The sequence below is a fragment of the Parasteatoda tepidariorum genome, chromosome 2 (assembly GCF_043381705.1).
Source record: "Parasteatoda tepidariorum isolate YZ-2023 chromosome 2, CAS_Ptep_4.0, whole genome shotgun sequence".
Taxonomy (NCBI): Eukaryota; Metazoa; Arthropoda; class Arachnida; order Araneae; family Theridiidae; genus Parasteatoda; species Parasteatoda tepidariorum.
The window spans coordinates 73,201,336-73,218,453 of record NC_092205.1 but is presented as its reverse complement, the minus strand read 5'-3'; the positions used below and the strand labels follow the sequence as shown (position 1 = coordinate 73,218,453).

The 17,118-nt window shown below is 28.6% G+C and overlaps 1 protein-coding gene across 1 annotated transcript; it reads right to left on the bottom strand.

Moving 5' to 3' along the window:
• Window positions 1-567: 567 nt before the first annotated feature.
• Window positions 568-4,730, bottom strand: LOC107444249 (histone acetyltransferase 1). The gene has a single exon (XM_043038847.2). It carries the CDS (start codon window positions 4,596-4,598, stop codon window positions 3,360-3,362), a length of 1,239 nt encoding a protein of 412 aa, XP_042894781.1. The 5' UTR covers window positions 4,599-4,730; the 3' UTR covers window positions 568-3,359.
• Between the last annotated feature and the right edge of the window lie 12,388 nt (window positions 4,731-17,118).

Here is a 17,118-nt window from a genome sequence, read left to right as displayed (position 1 = left end):
GAGAACCGATTATCCGGAACGATCGGGACCATCGCTATTCCGGATAACTGATTTTTCCGGTTTTCTGAATCGCTACAAAAAGCCGTTTTTTTTTAGTGTTAAACCCAACTAAAAAAGAATAATATTTGGAAATAATCTTAAAAATAAGAAAAAAAGATGAAGTAATACACTAATGATTATTTCTGAAATGATGGTAAGGTAAACATCTTTCAAAAAAGAAAGAAAAATCCTAAAATCTTATGAGGAAAAAAAATTTTTTTTTTAAAAATTGCGGGAAAATTTATCAAATTTCGTTCCGGTTTTTTGGTTTTCCGGTTTTCTGATTTCCGGATAACGGGTTCTGTACTGTACCTGCAGCATCCCATGCAGGTACCAGATTGGCAGCAAACTTGTTAAACCGTGAATCCAAAAATACCCTTTATAAAACAATATAAAAATATATACAATATTGGTAGATAATGAAATTTGAAACTATAATGAAATGAAAAAACAATGAAATTTAAAAAGTGATTTTAAAAAGGAAGACATTTAGATTTTAAATTTTAACAGAAAAATAAAACTGCCAGATTAGAAAACATGTTTTTATTTTTATAAAAATAGCCATGACTTTAAGTTCACTTCATTAGATTTTAAAAAAATGGACAATCTACTAGATTTACAATATCTGCATACATATTTCAGGAGTTTTCCTTTTAATCTTATTACTATAAAATAAATATAAATTTGATATTTGTAGAAAATAACTTCAGAAAAGCAAAATGTAGTCTGAAAAATTATCACACATTTCCTTAACATTATAAATCATTAGAAAAAAAAATTCCATAATGAAGGCACAGAATAAATAAACAGAACTAATTTTAAAATCTAATAATATTGAAAAATTTTAGCTAATTAAAAAAAAGGTAATTTTTCATTTTGTAAAAATTTTATGAAAACTGTATAAAAATATTGTAAAAAATTAAATAAACGTAAAAGCATCAGATTAAATCACACAAACTCAAATTAAATGCAAAATGATAAAATTAAACGCAGTTTGAAAATTAAGAACCTATTTTGCAGAACTTGTGCAAAAAGGTCAAACCAGATGAAGTGGAAATGCATTAAAAACAAAGTGATTTATTAAATTTTTCATGCACTGTTTTTCTAACAGAAGAGATTCTGAGATATATAAATAAACATTTTGATATTTATACAGGAAGAGTTTAATGTAAGCATGGGATTTTTAACTTTCTCTGCCAGCCAAAGCTTATAATTAGAATGCTAACAGCATCAATCTCTCTTTAATCTTGTTGGGGATATTTCCGTATCTTGATATGTAACACCAACTACTATCGCTAAATGGATTTTAACTTGCAAATTTAAAAAAAAAATTTACAAATATGTAAACGTATGCTGGAGAATGACTACAAATTATACTCTTCGAGTTAAATCCCTTCTGTGATTTTTTTTTTAAAAAAGGTTATTTGTAGCCGTTGCATAGTAGGTGTACAGATTTGGTAATCATTCTGCTGCAAATCAAGATATAGAAATCTTCCTATCTTGCCTTCTTATCAAAACAAGAAAAAGCAATTTTGAATAAGGTAGTCTTAGAATAGAAAGTTTTAAAAAATTTTAAGAAACAATTTTTTATTTTATTATATTTTAATTATTAATTATATATTAAATATTTTATTATATTATAACATTATAAGGCGTTTTGTATAAAATACTGCCCACACTACTTTTTCGTAACTACCATATCAGTTTAATCTATTGCAACAAGTTCAATTAGCAATTTGCAAAAAGTTTTAAACTAAACAACTTGGTACATACAGATGGTACTCCTTAGAAAATATTTTTGAATACTATACTAAGGATAGAAACTTATTACAATGCAATGAAAAAATTTACACACTAACTGAATAAAGTATTTTTCTCTTTACAATATTTCAACTGTGGTATTTAAATTATCATTAGATTCAAAAGTTAAAATACCAACTATATAGCAACATTCATTTCAGAACAAACAATTCAGCAAATAAATTTGGCAAACGTAACTGATTAGACAACACAATCAGAGTTCTAACCACCCATCACCATCAAGCCAAATATTTAAGAGATAAAATGAACAATGGCATTTTCCAAATCACTCAACCGTGTCAATGAACACTATTTGTCAGAATTAAAAAAAGAAAACTATCAAATGCAAATTAAAATAATAGTATATTGCAGATATATTTTAAGCAATCTATGTTATCCATATTATTTGTATGGGTAAAAAGACCAACAGATTTATATAATTTAGAAACTGCCTTTCAAAAATAAAAGCTAAAGAATAGTTTAAAAATTTTTTAATGTTTGTCTTAGTAATTTGACTTTTGTTTATCGAAACTTATAGACATTTTCTTTATGTAAAACACTAACATGCAATTTCACAATCCAGAGTAACTTATAATGCATCGAAAACAAGTGAGAACATTGATAACATTCATTCACATCCAAATTTATTAACACATTTTACTAACATTGTTGATTTGATAATCCAATCGAACATAAATAATCAGCGATAATGGCAGTTAAAAAAAATTACTACATTTTGCTTACATTAAAATTAATAATCAAGATGAATGTAATTAAATTTTGTTAATATTTAACCAATTTTCAAATAACCAATAAACATTTACTTCTTAAAAAAATTATTGTTAAAATCAGTTTAATCTTTTTTTTAAATATATATGGTAGTTGTTTGAAAGAATTTGTAATTTTGCAAGCTATCAGACACAGAACTAATTGGAAAATGAACAAAATCATTAGAACAGTTGTGTCAGCTGCAATTTATAAAATTTAATTGTCAGTCAAATCAAAATGTTTGACAAGCTAGCACTCAAATGCCAGTTAGTAATCCAAAAGAAAAAGGAATTTAGAACAACCTCCATTGACTACATACTTGGCAAATTTCTCAGCAGTTCCGATTCAAAATTAATTTTAGATATTAGAAACAAACATATTCTCAAAGCAAATACCATGTTGATTTAAAATTGTAATCACTAACTGAAGTTTTTAAAGCAACACAACACAGAAATATTACGTTAAATGATGGATTAAAACAAAGAATAAACTTTATATAAAGCAATCTAATTGTGATTAATTAAATAACTTCAATTGACTTATTTTTCACGAAAAATATTGGCAACACTCATTATTATACCATATCAAATTCAAACGTTCTTTTAATTACATGAGTATACTTCAGAAATTTTCAAAATTACACATGTAAAATGATGGATTAATAAATTTGAAATATTCAAGTAAGCATATTAATAATTAGTTTGTTAATTATTAACTTATTTTACATGAAAATCATAAGTTAACTACCATCATTACTTTCCCAATTCAAGCTCATTCAATCTATCAATTACATGCTTATATTTCTCTTCTAGTTCAGTATACATATGTTCCAGCTGCTCTATTCGTTGCTCTCGAGGAATAGGATCAACAGCAGCTTTCAACTCATCGGGTGTTAATGTCTTTTGCAATTTCTCCATATCCAGTTTTTCTCTCTGGAATGGTATGTTTAGGCGATTTTTAACAGCCAATCGGTAGGCTTTATATTCATTTTTATCATCTAAATTGGTATTCTTAAGCCGCAAAATTTCGTACACTCGACGCGCTTGTTTCTTGTTGATTTTAAAATTATCTTTCGCAGCTTCCGTCATAGCCTTGCTAAAACCTTTAAGGAGATTTTCTTTCGAAAATGCAGGAAGTGTCTGACAATTTTTTGAATCTATCACATCTCTTATTCGCACAAACTCTTCAGATGGATCTTCGACTGTAATATCAATAACATCCGAGTCTTTGATGTAACAATTGTTTATAGCTTCTAATAACCTTGTACCTAAACCTTGCTTTTGATACTGCGGCAATACTAACATTTGACTGATACGAGGCCGAAGTTTACATGGATAAGCATAATACCGATAAACAGTCGCATAACCAACAAAAGGATAGCACTCATCATCACCATCTTTGCAATGTTGGTGCAAAACGAAAAAATCCCACTTTTCATCCTCTTCATCAATGTACGAAGCCGCATCTATTAGCCATAACACAAGAGTTTGCATGCGTTGGTGATAATCCAGAAAACCAGGAGTTTCATTATCTGCACGATATATTTTATAGAACTCTTCTTTTTCGTCGTTTTCAACAGAAAAAGAACTCAATAACTCTCCAAATGGCCTAAAATTGCTTTCTTTTGGCAGAGCATTAGTAAGGGCATCCAAGTCTTGAGAAATTTCCATTTCTAGTTTATCTGTCACTATCTTGTATACATCATCAGCTTCAACGCCACCAGTGTGTGCAGACTTTACCTTTTCGCGGTAGGACATTTGAAAGAGTGGTAATAAACGGCATGCTGAATACAAAAAGTTTACTTGAAGACCTATGTAACCAAATATATTTTCACTGTCACCAAAAAACTGATGGGTATATTCAGGGGGAAAGGAATTTTTGTCATCTTCAATATCTTCCGGATTTCGAACAAACTTCAACTTAATAACTTCATTAGCACTACATACATACTGATCTAAGCAATCTCCAGTATACTTTCTTTTAACTGCCATCTTTTTAACATTCAGAGAAAACTAAAACAAAATTTTCTGAGTTCTCAATTGAAACTAAAGAATTCGTGTTCGCAACTTTAAACTTTAAAAAAAGTTGTGGAAGAACCGCGCATCCGCTGTTGCCAATCGCGTTAAATGGTTTCCTTTAAATATTAGGACTACATTTATTAATGTAAAATTTGACTGAAACACTAAATAAATTTGCAAAACATGAATAAAAATTTTAATTATGCTTATTTTTCAAATTATTATATCCGAAATTTTTCATTTCACAAAAATAAAATGAAATAATTGTCTTATCTTCTTATAGCCAATCACCGAGTAGAATCTATTCAGTACTGATCATACAACATTCTGATTTGCTAATATTAGTATCGTTTTCATCATTATCGCTTTTTGTTATTTTTAGGTTTTCAGCATTTGGCTTTTCTAACCTTCGTTTGGCACATTTTGAATTTGTTTTCATCCGCTGTCCTTGGCTCGTTGAGAGTTTACAAAAATGAGGTTGAAAGATATAAAATCACTGGAAAGATCTCAACTTAATATCGAATACCAGGTCTCGACCCTCCCCCTTTCCCTCTACTCCTTTTCGCAGTTGTATAGGAATGAACTACGATATTTTCTCGTTTCTTAAAATTGTTCGTATTTATTTGTCAGAAATATTTTTTTTCAATTTCCACAACGCTTTCTTTTAGAACCGTGCTTATAGTAGTTTTCAGTTCCTTATAGTTTCCTATCTCAAAATTATTTAATCTGTTTGGAAATCTACCTGTCTGGTGTTGACAGAAACTATCAATAATAATCAGTCTGTTGTTGAAAGAAACTAGCGTACTTCCTTCTCCTACGGCTCTCCACAATGTTATTAGTATTCCACAAGTGTTATCATAGGTAGAGAGTTCTGGTCTACGCCACCTGTAGCCCATTTTTCAATCACCACTTATTATTCGGGGATTAAAATTTGTTTTAATGTTGATAAAAATGTGCTGTTTTAACGATAGTTGGACAAATTTTAATCCCTGAATAATTAAAACAATAATTTCGATTTAAGTGCTAATAAAGGCGGATAAATAAAATTGATAATATTAACTCTGAAGATTTGAAAACTATTAGAAATACAAGTATAACCTTACCAAAAATCAAAATAATTATTATTTTTGATATTAACTTTTGAAAGAATTTTGAATTTTCAAAGGTTATTAAATTGAATAATACCAAATAATTATTCATTGTAAAAAAATTACATGGAATTATCTTTGAATAAACGAGTTTTGCAATTATTTTCAAAAAAAATTTTTATTCGTCAATTCGTTCATCGACTATTTATGAAATAAAATAAAAAATACTAAATATTTAATAAAAGTTATTTTTTGCAAAGAATTAGCTTTGGATAAACGAATTTTTGACATCTTAGGATAAACGTTTGTTCATACATGCGTGCATATATACTAGATGTATACATACGTACATGCATTTTAGGCAAATACTGATGTTTACACCAGGGCTCGAAAAACCGCCCGTCCTCGGCGGTCAAAAATACCCCACGGACAACAAATTTCTCGAATCCAACGTCCGTGCGGTCGGCCATTTTCCCGCTAATGTTCGTGATATATTTTCAATTTTTGTTATCTTACAAGAGTCTAGCTCCTCACTTCTAAAATGACCCTCTAATCTCGAAATACAGCAACATACTGCGCATGGTGGAATTGATGTTTTCTCTGTCTGGGAGTACAGCAGCGGTTGAAAGGGGCTTTTCAGCAATGAACATAAAAAAAAACACATTGCGTACTGGTCTTAAACAACAAGCGTCAACCGCAATTATGAACATCTACCTAAATGGAAAACATCTTTTAGATTTCTGTGCAGAAACCTCTGTAAATCATTGACTTGATTGTGGAACTGGCAAACGTCGTATTTGATTCATTTAAAAAACGCAGTACCATCGGATAAATTGACATGATAATTGACAGATAACTTGACCTTTGTTAGTTAAATTATTTCATCAAAGAAATAAATTATTTCATTAAAGAAATACTAGGTTTTACTATTAGTAGCCTAGTATTTCTTTTATTACTGTACAATGTTATCCTAGTATTTGTAATCCTAGTAACTACTAATTCATTGTGCAATTTATATAAATGTTAGTAATAAATAAGAGAAAATTATATTTTTACTTATTTTGAAGCGACGGGTTAGTTTCAAAGGAGGACGGGTACATTATTATTGGACAAGCCGTCCTCGGGGACGGATAAAACTTCTGAGTTTTTTTCGAGCCCTGGTTTACACATGGACACATCCTTACGTATGTTGTATGTAAATACGTATAAAATTTATCATTATACAATATGTATTGTATGATACACGCAGTATACAATCGCATTTACTTGTAATCAAATATTTTGATTGCTTGTAATCTTGCTGCAAGTAATGATTATTACATGTATCATGATTACTTGTATTTAGATTACTTGCAATCATGGCAACAGAAGTAATCAAAATTATGCGTAGTTGTAATCACGTTACAAGTACTTGGTTATTATAATTCATCAGTGTAATCACGATTAAAGTTTTAATCAAAACTCTTTTAGGTTGCAATCATGATTACAAGTAATCAATTACGATAATCTATTACATTTTTAAACTCTGTTTAATATTAGTACCCTTAATCATTAGGACTTCATCATTGTCCGTTTAAATCCGATTACTATATCAAGTTATTACGGTGTTCTATTTGTTTTTATTTTGTGTAATGTATTATATATATTAAATTTTCAAAGTTATACAATAATTATGTTTAAAATTCGTGGTTGTCCAATATTAAAAATAAAAAAAATATGTATTTAACTCGTAGATAACAATTTATGCATATTAAAAGATAAGAATTTAAAACTTCACTCCCATCTTTTTCTTAGCTGCGTTACTGATTTTGATTACGACGTCAAAATTCTAAACTCATAGCTTTATAACATTGTACCTGTAAAAGAGCATTTTGAGCTATGTTCATTTTCGTAACCACGTATTTCGAGCTATGACTATTTTCGTAAACTCTCATTTCTAGCTGTGTCCATCTTAAAAAACGGGCATTTTGAGCAGTACCGTCTTTACGCATGGGCATCACCGGGCAGTGCCCGAGGGCCCCAGGCACTCAGGGGGCCCTTGAGGATCTCACTTTTTATAAATTGTAATTGAAAAAAAACTAAAAATAAACAAAATTGACTTATATATTTTTTTTAAATAAATATATTCTATTGTATAAAGTAAGTAATTTGTTTTTCTTTCTACAAATAGTGATTGATTATCATGCAAACTACAAAGATTTGAATAGTTTATCTTCAGGGAAACTTATAAAAAACAAACCGAAATCTATTTTTCTACGTTCCAATGAAGTTTTTATGTGAATTCAGTTATTTTACGTCTACTAAAAGCAAATTTAAATATATTTAAATCAAAATGTATTTAAATTTTTTCAAATTATTGCATATGTTAAAAATCGTTTATTTTGTGTATGTGAAGTTGTTTAGTTCGATTTTAAGCAGTATGTCCTGTTATAAGGTCCCAAAACATTTCTGAGCCCGGGGGCCCTGCGTATTATTAAGACGGCCCTGGTGTCAAGGCTGCTTTTTCAAACTATGTATTTGATTAATNCAACAATAATTTGAATAGTTTATCGTCAGGGAAACTTAAAAAAAAAAAAAAAAAAAAAAAAAAAAAAAAAAAAAAAAAAAAAAAACGAAATATATTCTTCTACGTTCCAATGAAGTTTTTATGTGAATTCAGTTTTTTTACGTCTACTAAAAACAAATTTAAATACATTTAAATCAAAATGTATTGAAATTTTTTCAAATTATTGCATATGTTAAGAATCGTTTATTTTGTGTATGTGAAGTTTTTTAGTTCGATTTTTAGCAGTATGTCCTGTTATAAGGTCCCAAAACATTTCTGTGCCCGGGGGCCCTGCGTATTACTAAGACGGCCCTGATTTTGAGTCATGTCCATTTTCGTAAACACGCATTTCGAGCTCTGTCCATTTATGTAACCGATCGGCCATTTGTGTAAATGCTCGAGCGTTTCGAGCTATGTCATTTTCGAAAAAGCTCATTTCGAGTTATTTCCAAATTTAAAAGCTCACCGACGATCTCTCTAATATTTGTTATCTCCAATGAAGAAAAAATATCCCCTCTTTTAACAAATGTTTTCTTTACAACCACCTTAGAATCAGCCACCAGTCACGTGATTTTATTATTGGGACAAAAATTTCATTCTACCAACATTACAGCTCTGAGGAAAAGATTATCGTAGCTCTGGAGATTATGAAGCGCTAATTCCCCCAATCTAATTAAGCGACGCCTCTAATTTCCACCTTTTTTCAAGGGTATAATTCTGTCGAAGATATAATCAAAAGTTTGTTAAGAAAAGGAAAAAAAGAAAGAAAAGACTTTAAGTAGACGAAAATTAAAAGTACTTGATAATGAAGAGGAAATTGCATAAATGTACAAATGATGATGTACACAAAGATAATGAACCAAAATGATGTACTCTAAAGTTTGATGACTTTTGGGGGGGGGGGGACTTTTAATATATTTTTAAGAAAATCCTGGTATTTTTCAAAAATTGGTATTTTAATAAAATCTTACGTATAAAATTTTAAGCCGCCAAAAACATCGAAACGATTAGGCGACTAAAAAAATCATAAAACTTGCTTTTTAATGAAATTAAAAAAACTTCGGCAAATTTCCTTGATAATAAACAAAATTCAAGATGAAAACTTTAAACAGCATTCAGGGAAATCAATGAAAACCAACCTTTGATTAAAGTTTTCTGTAAACAATAAATTTGTAAACAATAAATTCAGTAAACAATAAATTCGTCAGACCAGGTGCTTTCGTTTGTTTGCCAGCTTGAAAATGCATGCTATCTTGGTTTATGTTTTTTAAAGTTTCTGTCTAATTTTAGAAAAAAATTTTAGGGCATTATTTTACACATTTTAGATTTTCAGAAAAAAAGAAAAAAAGGAAAACGAGAAAAAAAAAGTTATTTCAGTAAAAGTTCAGCTGAAACTTAAAGGAGAAACCGTTTTCAATTCGACTGACTTACAATTTATTCCTGTATTCATGCAAGACTTAAATTTTTTGCCTTAGCAATAAAATTACATTGCGGAGCAACTGACAAAGCAGAGTTATTAAAAATGAAGCACATCACGAAATAACCCTTTTCCTGCAATATTTTAAATGTTTTTGAGTCGTTTCCGGGAATTTCCCGTTTTGTGATGAAAACAGGCCACCCATCTCAGACAATTTAACGGCATAGGAGTATTTTTGTTTTTTAAAGTTTATTACAGCAAGCCCATGACAATCCATACCTTGCAGTAGGATATTGAGCACGAAACGAAATCGAACCAACGTATTTCACCCACAATTGTATTATTGAAATCAGTCACATTCATGCCAGATAGTAATTGAAAGTTTTGACTAAAGAGTTCGTTCGTATGTGACAACGAAACAAGAAAACCATTTACCTAATATACAGTGGAGAAAATACTGAAAGTTGAAAAAAATTATGTATGATAAATGGAAGGGGTATGATTATGTATGATACTGAAATTTGAAAAAAATATATATGATAGATGGAAGAGGTATGATTAGGTATGATACTAAGAGTTGAAAAAATTATGTATGGTAAATGGAAGAGGTATGATTATGTATGATACAAAAAGTTGAAAAAAATCATGTATGATAAATGGAAGAGGCGTCATTTAACATACATAATCCTATAAAGCATGCTCCTTAAAACAAATAAAAAATTTCACAAATTTTAATGAAAAACTTTAATTTTCAAGCTAAATTACTGCTTGGGAGAATTTTTGAACACACTGTATTCAATATGTTTATTTTTACATAAAAAATATTATTATGAAGGGGTTTCAAAAGTTTTCTGAATTACTCACGTTGTTAAAAGAGATAAAATAATTAAACACTAAAGCAATAAAATTTAAAAAAAACTAGAAGAAGTTGTATTTTGGTAAACAATAACACTCATAGTTCAGAAAATAAAATTTAGAGAAAGCTAAAAAAAAAGACCATAAAGATGCATCACACTCCAGCAGTTAATAAAAATTACTTTTCTATACGCATAATGAAATAGGAATATAGTAATAATTAAAGAAAGTATTTTTCAAATATGAAAGCACAAAAATATCAAAACGAAAAATCCAAGAATATTATGAATCATATAGAGTCCTTTCTACAAACACTGACTTTTCCTATTTTTTGAGCTAATAGAAGAAAAAAAACTTTGGAATTTGAAATATCTCTTTAAAACTTTTCCTGCATACTAAGTTCAGACGCGTTTGCATAGCTCTTACATTCAGACAGTTTTAACCCGTTTATCACAGCGCTTAGTGTTTTCTTGTCAGTCGTTCAACAAAATGTTTCGTTCGGTCAAATATTTATTAGCAGGTTTCGTACATTATTTTATCATTCTAATAATTTTTAAATCCTCATTCCTTTTGCTGTTTTTTAACAAGATTTTTGTACCTGACTGTGTGCGTGGTCATTGGGTATTTTTCTTTCGAGTTCACTTAACGAAAATATTTAAATATGCGAATCAGACCGAAAGGTAAAGCTATACTAATAACAGGTAATAAATATTTATTTTACCCTACATTGCACTATTTCCTTGTTTCACTGCCTGTTTTTATTGTTTTAATCTAAAAGAAAATTACAGAACGTAATAATCATTTATATATTAGTTATTGCTTGGATAATATAAAATGAAAATAGGTCTTTCGTAAAACTAAGGCCGAAAAAATCTGAAATATATCCGAAATTATATTTTAAAAGAAAAACATCGTACAATGAAAAATAAAAAAGAATGAATTTGTACAATTTTAGATTCCACACCCAAACTTTTATCATTCAGAGCACTGGTCCCCCCGAATGGTAATATTTAGGGCATTGGTACTGATCACCTTTAAAGTACAGTGCACAAAAAAAGAATTAAAGAAATAAACGGACCACCCTGAATAACTTTTTATCTAATGATCTTCACGTTTTAAGACACAATCTTAATGATTCGTAATCAATCTTAATGATATTTATAATCAAGATTTTATTTTTAATCTAAAGTGTATTCACACTCGTTAGCTACAACCTCTCAATGCCGGATCGAAAATGAATCAAAATAGATCGAAAAAAATGACTTAGTTTTTAAGACTTACGAATATTTAATGCTCCGAAACGACATTACTTTTCGACCCCCCTTATATTATTATATGAAATAATAATAAAAGAATATTTACTAACATTTATTATAATGTTTTTTTTTTAATGGAATTACCTTCGGATAAACGAAGTTTATAATTGTGTGCAAAAAGTCTTCAATTCGCTTAAAAAGCTCTCGAAATATGGCAAAACATGAAAAAAGTAAAATTAACACTAAAGCGTCCAAGTTTTGGAACGCTCTTCTGACCAAACTGTTGGGACCATATTTCTCAATTTGCAGCTACTTACTATATTTTGAGCTATTGAAATCCATCAAAAAAATGCTGTGTTTATTCAGAGAAAGTTTTTTTTTTTAAATATAACGATTAAATATAACGAAACTGACACCACCTGAGTGATAAATGATTTAGAACATGCTATTTGTGCAATATATCCTGATATGGTGTATGAGCCATGCAGAGCTTATTATGTAAAATTTGTGATACTCTTAGTTGAAATACCGTTGCGTAGTATGCGTTGAGAGAGCAATGCAAATTTTTGTATCGTTATTTGTCGTTTTCGAAACTTCAAGCAACTTGAAATAAATTATTTACATTAATATCTCTCTTTCTCTTCAATAATATTAATAGCTATACACTTCTTTTTAGCATATAGACATATCATTATAACATTTCAAATAGGAAAACACCCCCAAACAAGGAGAATTTAAGTTATGTGTTCCAAAATTTGAGCGCAATCAGCCTAAATTATTTGATGGATTCCGTTTAAATTTTAGATTCAGTTAATTAAAATTACGCAGTTTGAAATGTGCCTCTGGTTTTATAGCATAGTATTTTAAGTATCTTGCAATTTGAAATTTATTTAATTATTAAATTAAATAATATAAAATAACTAGGAATTAAAAATTAAATACATGGACCATAAGCAAGTTTCACAATCGTGTGCAAAATATTTTTGATTTGCAGCATAAGTTCCGGAGACATAACGAAATGCGCAAAAAATGAAATTAACATTATAATATAATTCTCTAGACTGCTTTTCTGACTATAGTTCGTTTACCAGGAGTTGGCACTTGGCTCCGCCTTCATCACGTGGTATCCGACTATACTATTTCGCTATTTTTGTGAGAAGGATGTGAACAATCCTGAACAAGGTTGCTATTTGGCGATCGTACGTCAAAAATATTTATTTTCAAATTTTTAAGTGCATTTTTTAACAATATTTCATAAATTTAATGACATTTCTTTCTCTTGAGTGAATAGTATGTCCTTTTTGAGACATTTTGCTGCAATATATTTAATTAGCTAAAGTAACGAAAGATATAATAGCAGATGATAAAGCGAAAAAGAATTCACTGTTAAAATTGGCGAACAGTAAGGGTTGTCTCAATTTCAAGCGCGGGGACATTTCTCCCTATACTCCCCGTCCTTAAATGAACTATTCGTCCGAGGAGGTGGAGCCAAGTGCCAACTCCTGATGAACGAACAATGCACTAATATGACAACCGTTTTGCAGATTTCGGTTACTCCCCACCCTACTAATTCTGACGGTTTAGAATCTGAATCTGTTGATTGAAGGGTATGTGTATTCAGAGTGTCGGATTTGGGGCTGATTTCGTAGCATGAAATATCGTCTGCACTATTGAATCAGTTTTCCTGAAGTTTATTAATTTAAACTATTAAATTTGCGATATTAATGCGTGAAAATACTTTCAATTGGTACAAAACTTATTCAGGGTTTCCATTTTTCATTTCGAGTACTGTTAACAAGTTAATAGATGAAAAACAATGATAAAATACAAAAAAGTAATTATAAATTATTTGATAATTGCAACAGCAAAACAGAATTATTAATTTAGCAAAAAATTATCATAATAAAACTTTTAACACATTACATCTTCATTGAAAATGATTGATTATACTGCCCACAACACATTTAAGTATAAAAGTGTGGTTTATTAATACTTTACGTAAATCAAAATATTTAAATACAGAATTATTATTCGTGAAACATGAAATTGGGTGAAGTTATTTTGTTTAACATTTTCAGTTAGTTTATTTTCATTATTTTTCTGCTTATAAATTTCTGCTTTCATTGTTTATCAGTTATGTGTCAAATTTCAATAATAATTCAAAAATGTGAAAGACATAAATATACACTTCTCTTATCTACTCTATTAATATCAGTTTTCTAGTTCTTCGATGTCAGATAGTTCCTAAGTTAACAACCGATAAAATAAATAATTACAAATACAAATGTGCTCTACAATGATAAATGTATTGTAAATATATCTAAAAATAAACTTTCCATTATTTGTATCGAAACATTCTAGACATTCATTCAAAGTTCAAAAGCCTTAACCCTTTGACACAGAATTTTTCATTAAAAATTTTTTTCAGAATTTTTTCATTATTTTGTATTAATTTAGGTCAAAATAAATAAGAAATATTATATTTAACATTTTAATAATTTATGGTTAAGAAATGCAGCTTAGTGTCTTTTTCTAGGTAAAGGTAAATCCTAGAAACTAGGACGACTTCCGAACAATAAATTTCTTTTTAAATTTGCAATTATTTAGATCTAAGAGAAATAGTTATTCATCATTGAAGCTTTGTTAATTCACAAAATCAATTATTGATAAATTTTTGAATATGAAAACTACTTTTTTTTAAAAGAGAAGCGATAAAACAATAACAATAAAACTGAAATAAAAAACTACTCTTTTTTTGAATTTCGGCTTCTAATGCAGACATAATTCCGATAATCTAACAGATTTTCTTTAGTAACTATTAAACATTTTTATAACTAAAAAATACCAAAAAATATTTAAGCTTCTAGTTGGAACTTCAGAAAAAAATATATAAAAGGGACACCTGTGTTTCATTTGCGTCAAAGAGTTGAAACATCTAACATTTAGATAAAATGATGAAATTTATACAAAGAAATTTATGCAATTTAATATAGATAAAAAATTATTAATTTGTTTTAGATGATGGCGATTAAATAAAGGAAAGTATTTATCTAGAGTTATTTAACAATCGCTTATCTCTGTCTGCTTTTTAAGGTCTTTCTTTCTTTTATTTTTGTTTCTACTTTAAGGTAAAAAATTTTAAATATGCTTTGGCTCGAAATAATGATAGTAATTAACTGAAATTTTACTCCGATTGCCATAAAATAATTATCAATGTTCTTCAGGACCAGCAATGGGTGCATAGGAATAGTTTTTTTTTCCCTTCGGTTTCATATTTTGGTCTGTATTTTTGTCAAAAAATAGTTCAGTTCATCATAATTTTTATAAAAGATATCAATAAGATAATTTTTTTATTGAAAAAATTTAATTAATTAACTTTTATTTAATTAAATTTTTTAAAAAAAAATGTTTAAATGGATCAGTGAAAATGTATACGGGATATAAATATGATATTCTTAATTTTTACCGCCATTTTTAATAACTTTAATTCAATTTTTCCAAATAAACTGATGATGAACATTTTTCCTTCTCAATTGTACCTTTGGAATTTTGTAAAATACAAAGTACCTAATAAAGATGGAAAAAAATATAGGTAATAGATTTTTAATTGACTTTTCCTGCAAAAACTATGCTAAAAGAATCATGCAAAGCAGCATTTATAGTAAAAGAATTTTGCATTGTACTTTTTTCTCAATGCAGCTAAAGGTGCCGCGTTAAATTATTTACCCTGAATTGAAAACCGCATATTTTTATTGCTTGTAATTCTAAGTGTAAGTGCCGTTTCTCCTAATCTAATAAAGAGAAGCATCATTTTTTTCCCTTCAGTTTTTCTTTTTTTAATTGAAAGGTATTCTGCCAATGATACGAAGTACAAAGATAGTGGTATTCTGTCAAAGTTTAAGAACAAGAAGAAAAAAAAAGGAAAAAGAAAGAAAAAAAACAACCCTGTAAATGAAAATAAAAAAAATATTAAATACATAACTTTTAAGATCTAAGACGCGGAAGTAAGTGGTTTCTTAATAATCAAAAGTTAAAAAACAAAAGGAATAAGTAAGTTCTAGAATTTAGAATTTTCCGCCTGCCTCTCAAAGTTTACTGGTGTATACATAAAAACCTTTTAAGCCTTTTTCTCGAAACTCTATTTTTCATGTCGATAGAAAACATAACTCTTTCAAACTTTCAAATGGTAGGGATCTGTTGTGAATGGAAAGTTGTGAATGGTAAGGGATCTTCCACAAATGATATTTTGTATTATTAACTAAGAGTTATTAAAAATGACATCGGCATCATGCAGAACCATCCCCTACTAAAGTTTGCTTTATTTCATTATATCTACACATTTTGCGGTCCATAACATAACATAACATAACATAACATAACATAACATAATATAATATAATATACTTAGTAAATATTTTAGGAACAGAAATATAATATTAAAATTTTTTTACATAATAGTAAATATTTAACAAATGAAAATATAATAATAAATTTTTTTAATATAATATTAGTCATCCAACAAGCAAAAATATAATATTAATCATTTATTTATTTTTGTATTTAGTTTACGCTTTATTGTTTTAATTATTGTAATAAAGTTATGTAAAATTAAATATCGTTGTTAATGTAATATAAATATAATGTACTGTTTCAAGATAATGTAAAACTAGAGAGATACAAATATTTTAAAAGAAAGTTATTTGACTACTTATTGAAATGAAACTTTTTTTATAAGAAGAAATGATAAGCAATCTTGTTGTTAGGTAAAAATGTAATTTGTTACTTCTTCATTTAAAAAAATCATTAGAATCATTAATTTTTAAACGCAATTTTAAATGATTGATGAATATTATTATCCCTTCCTACATGTACCAAGTATCGAAAGAAAAGAGTTGCTCTCTGAAAAAAGAGTTTAATGCTATTATTTCATTTCAGTGGAATGAAATTAACTGTATGAAATATTTTGTTAGGGGGACCGGAAAGTAATGTCGTTATGCAGAGAAAAAAGGAATCTATCCTTTGCGCTTCAGTTGTAATTGTTTTTTTTCCTTCCTAATTGTTTGTTTTTCCTAGTTGTAATTGTTTTTTCAGTTGTAATTGCTTTTTTCCCCTATTTTATTAGGGGGGCCGGAAAGTAATGCCGCTTCGGCTCGTTAAATATTCGTCAATCTTAAGAACCAATTCATTTTTTTCGATCCATTTCGATTCATTTTCGATGCGGCATTGAAAGGTTGTTGCTAATGAGGGTGAATAAATTATTGATTAAAAGTAAAATCTTGATAACAAATATCAAATGCACCAAAACGACATTACTTTCCGGTCCCCCTAATAA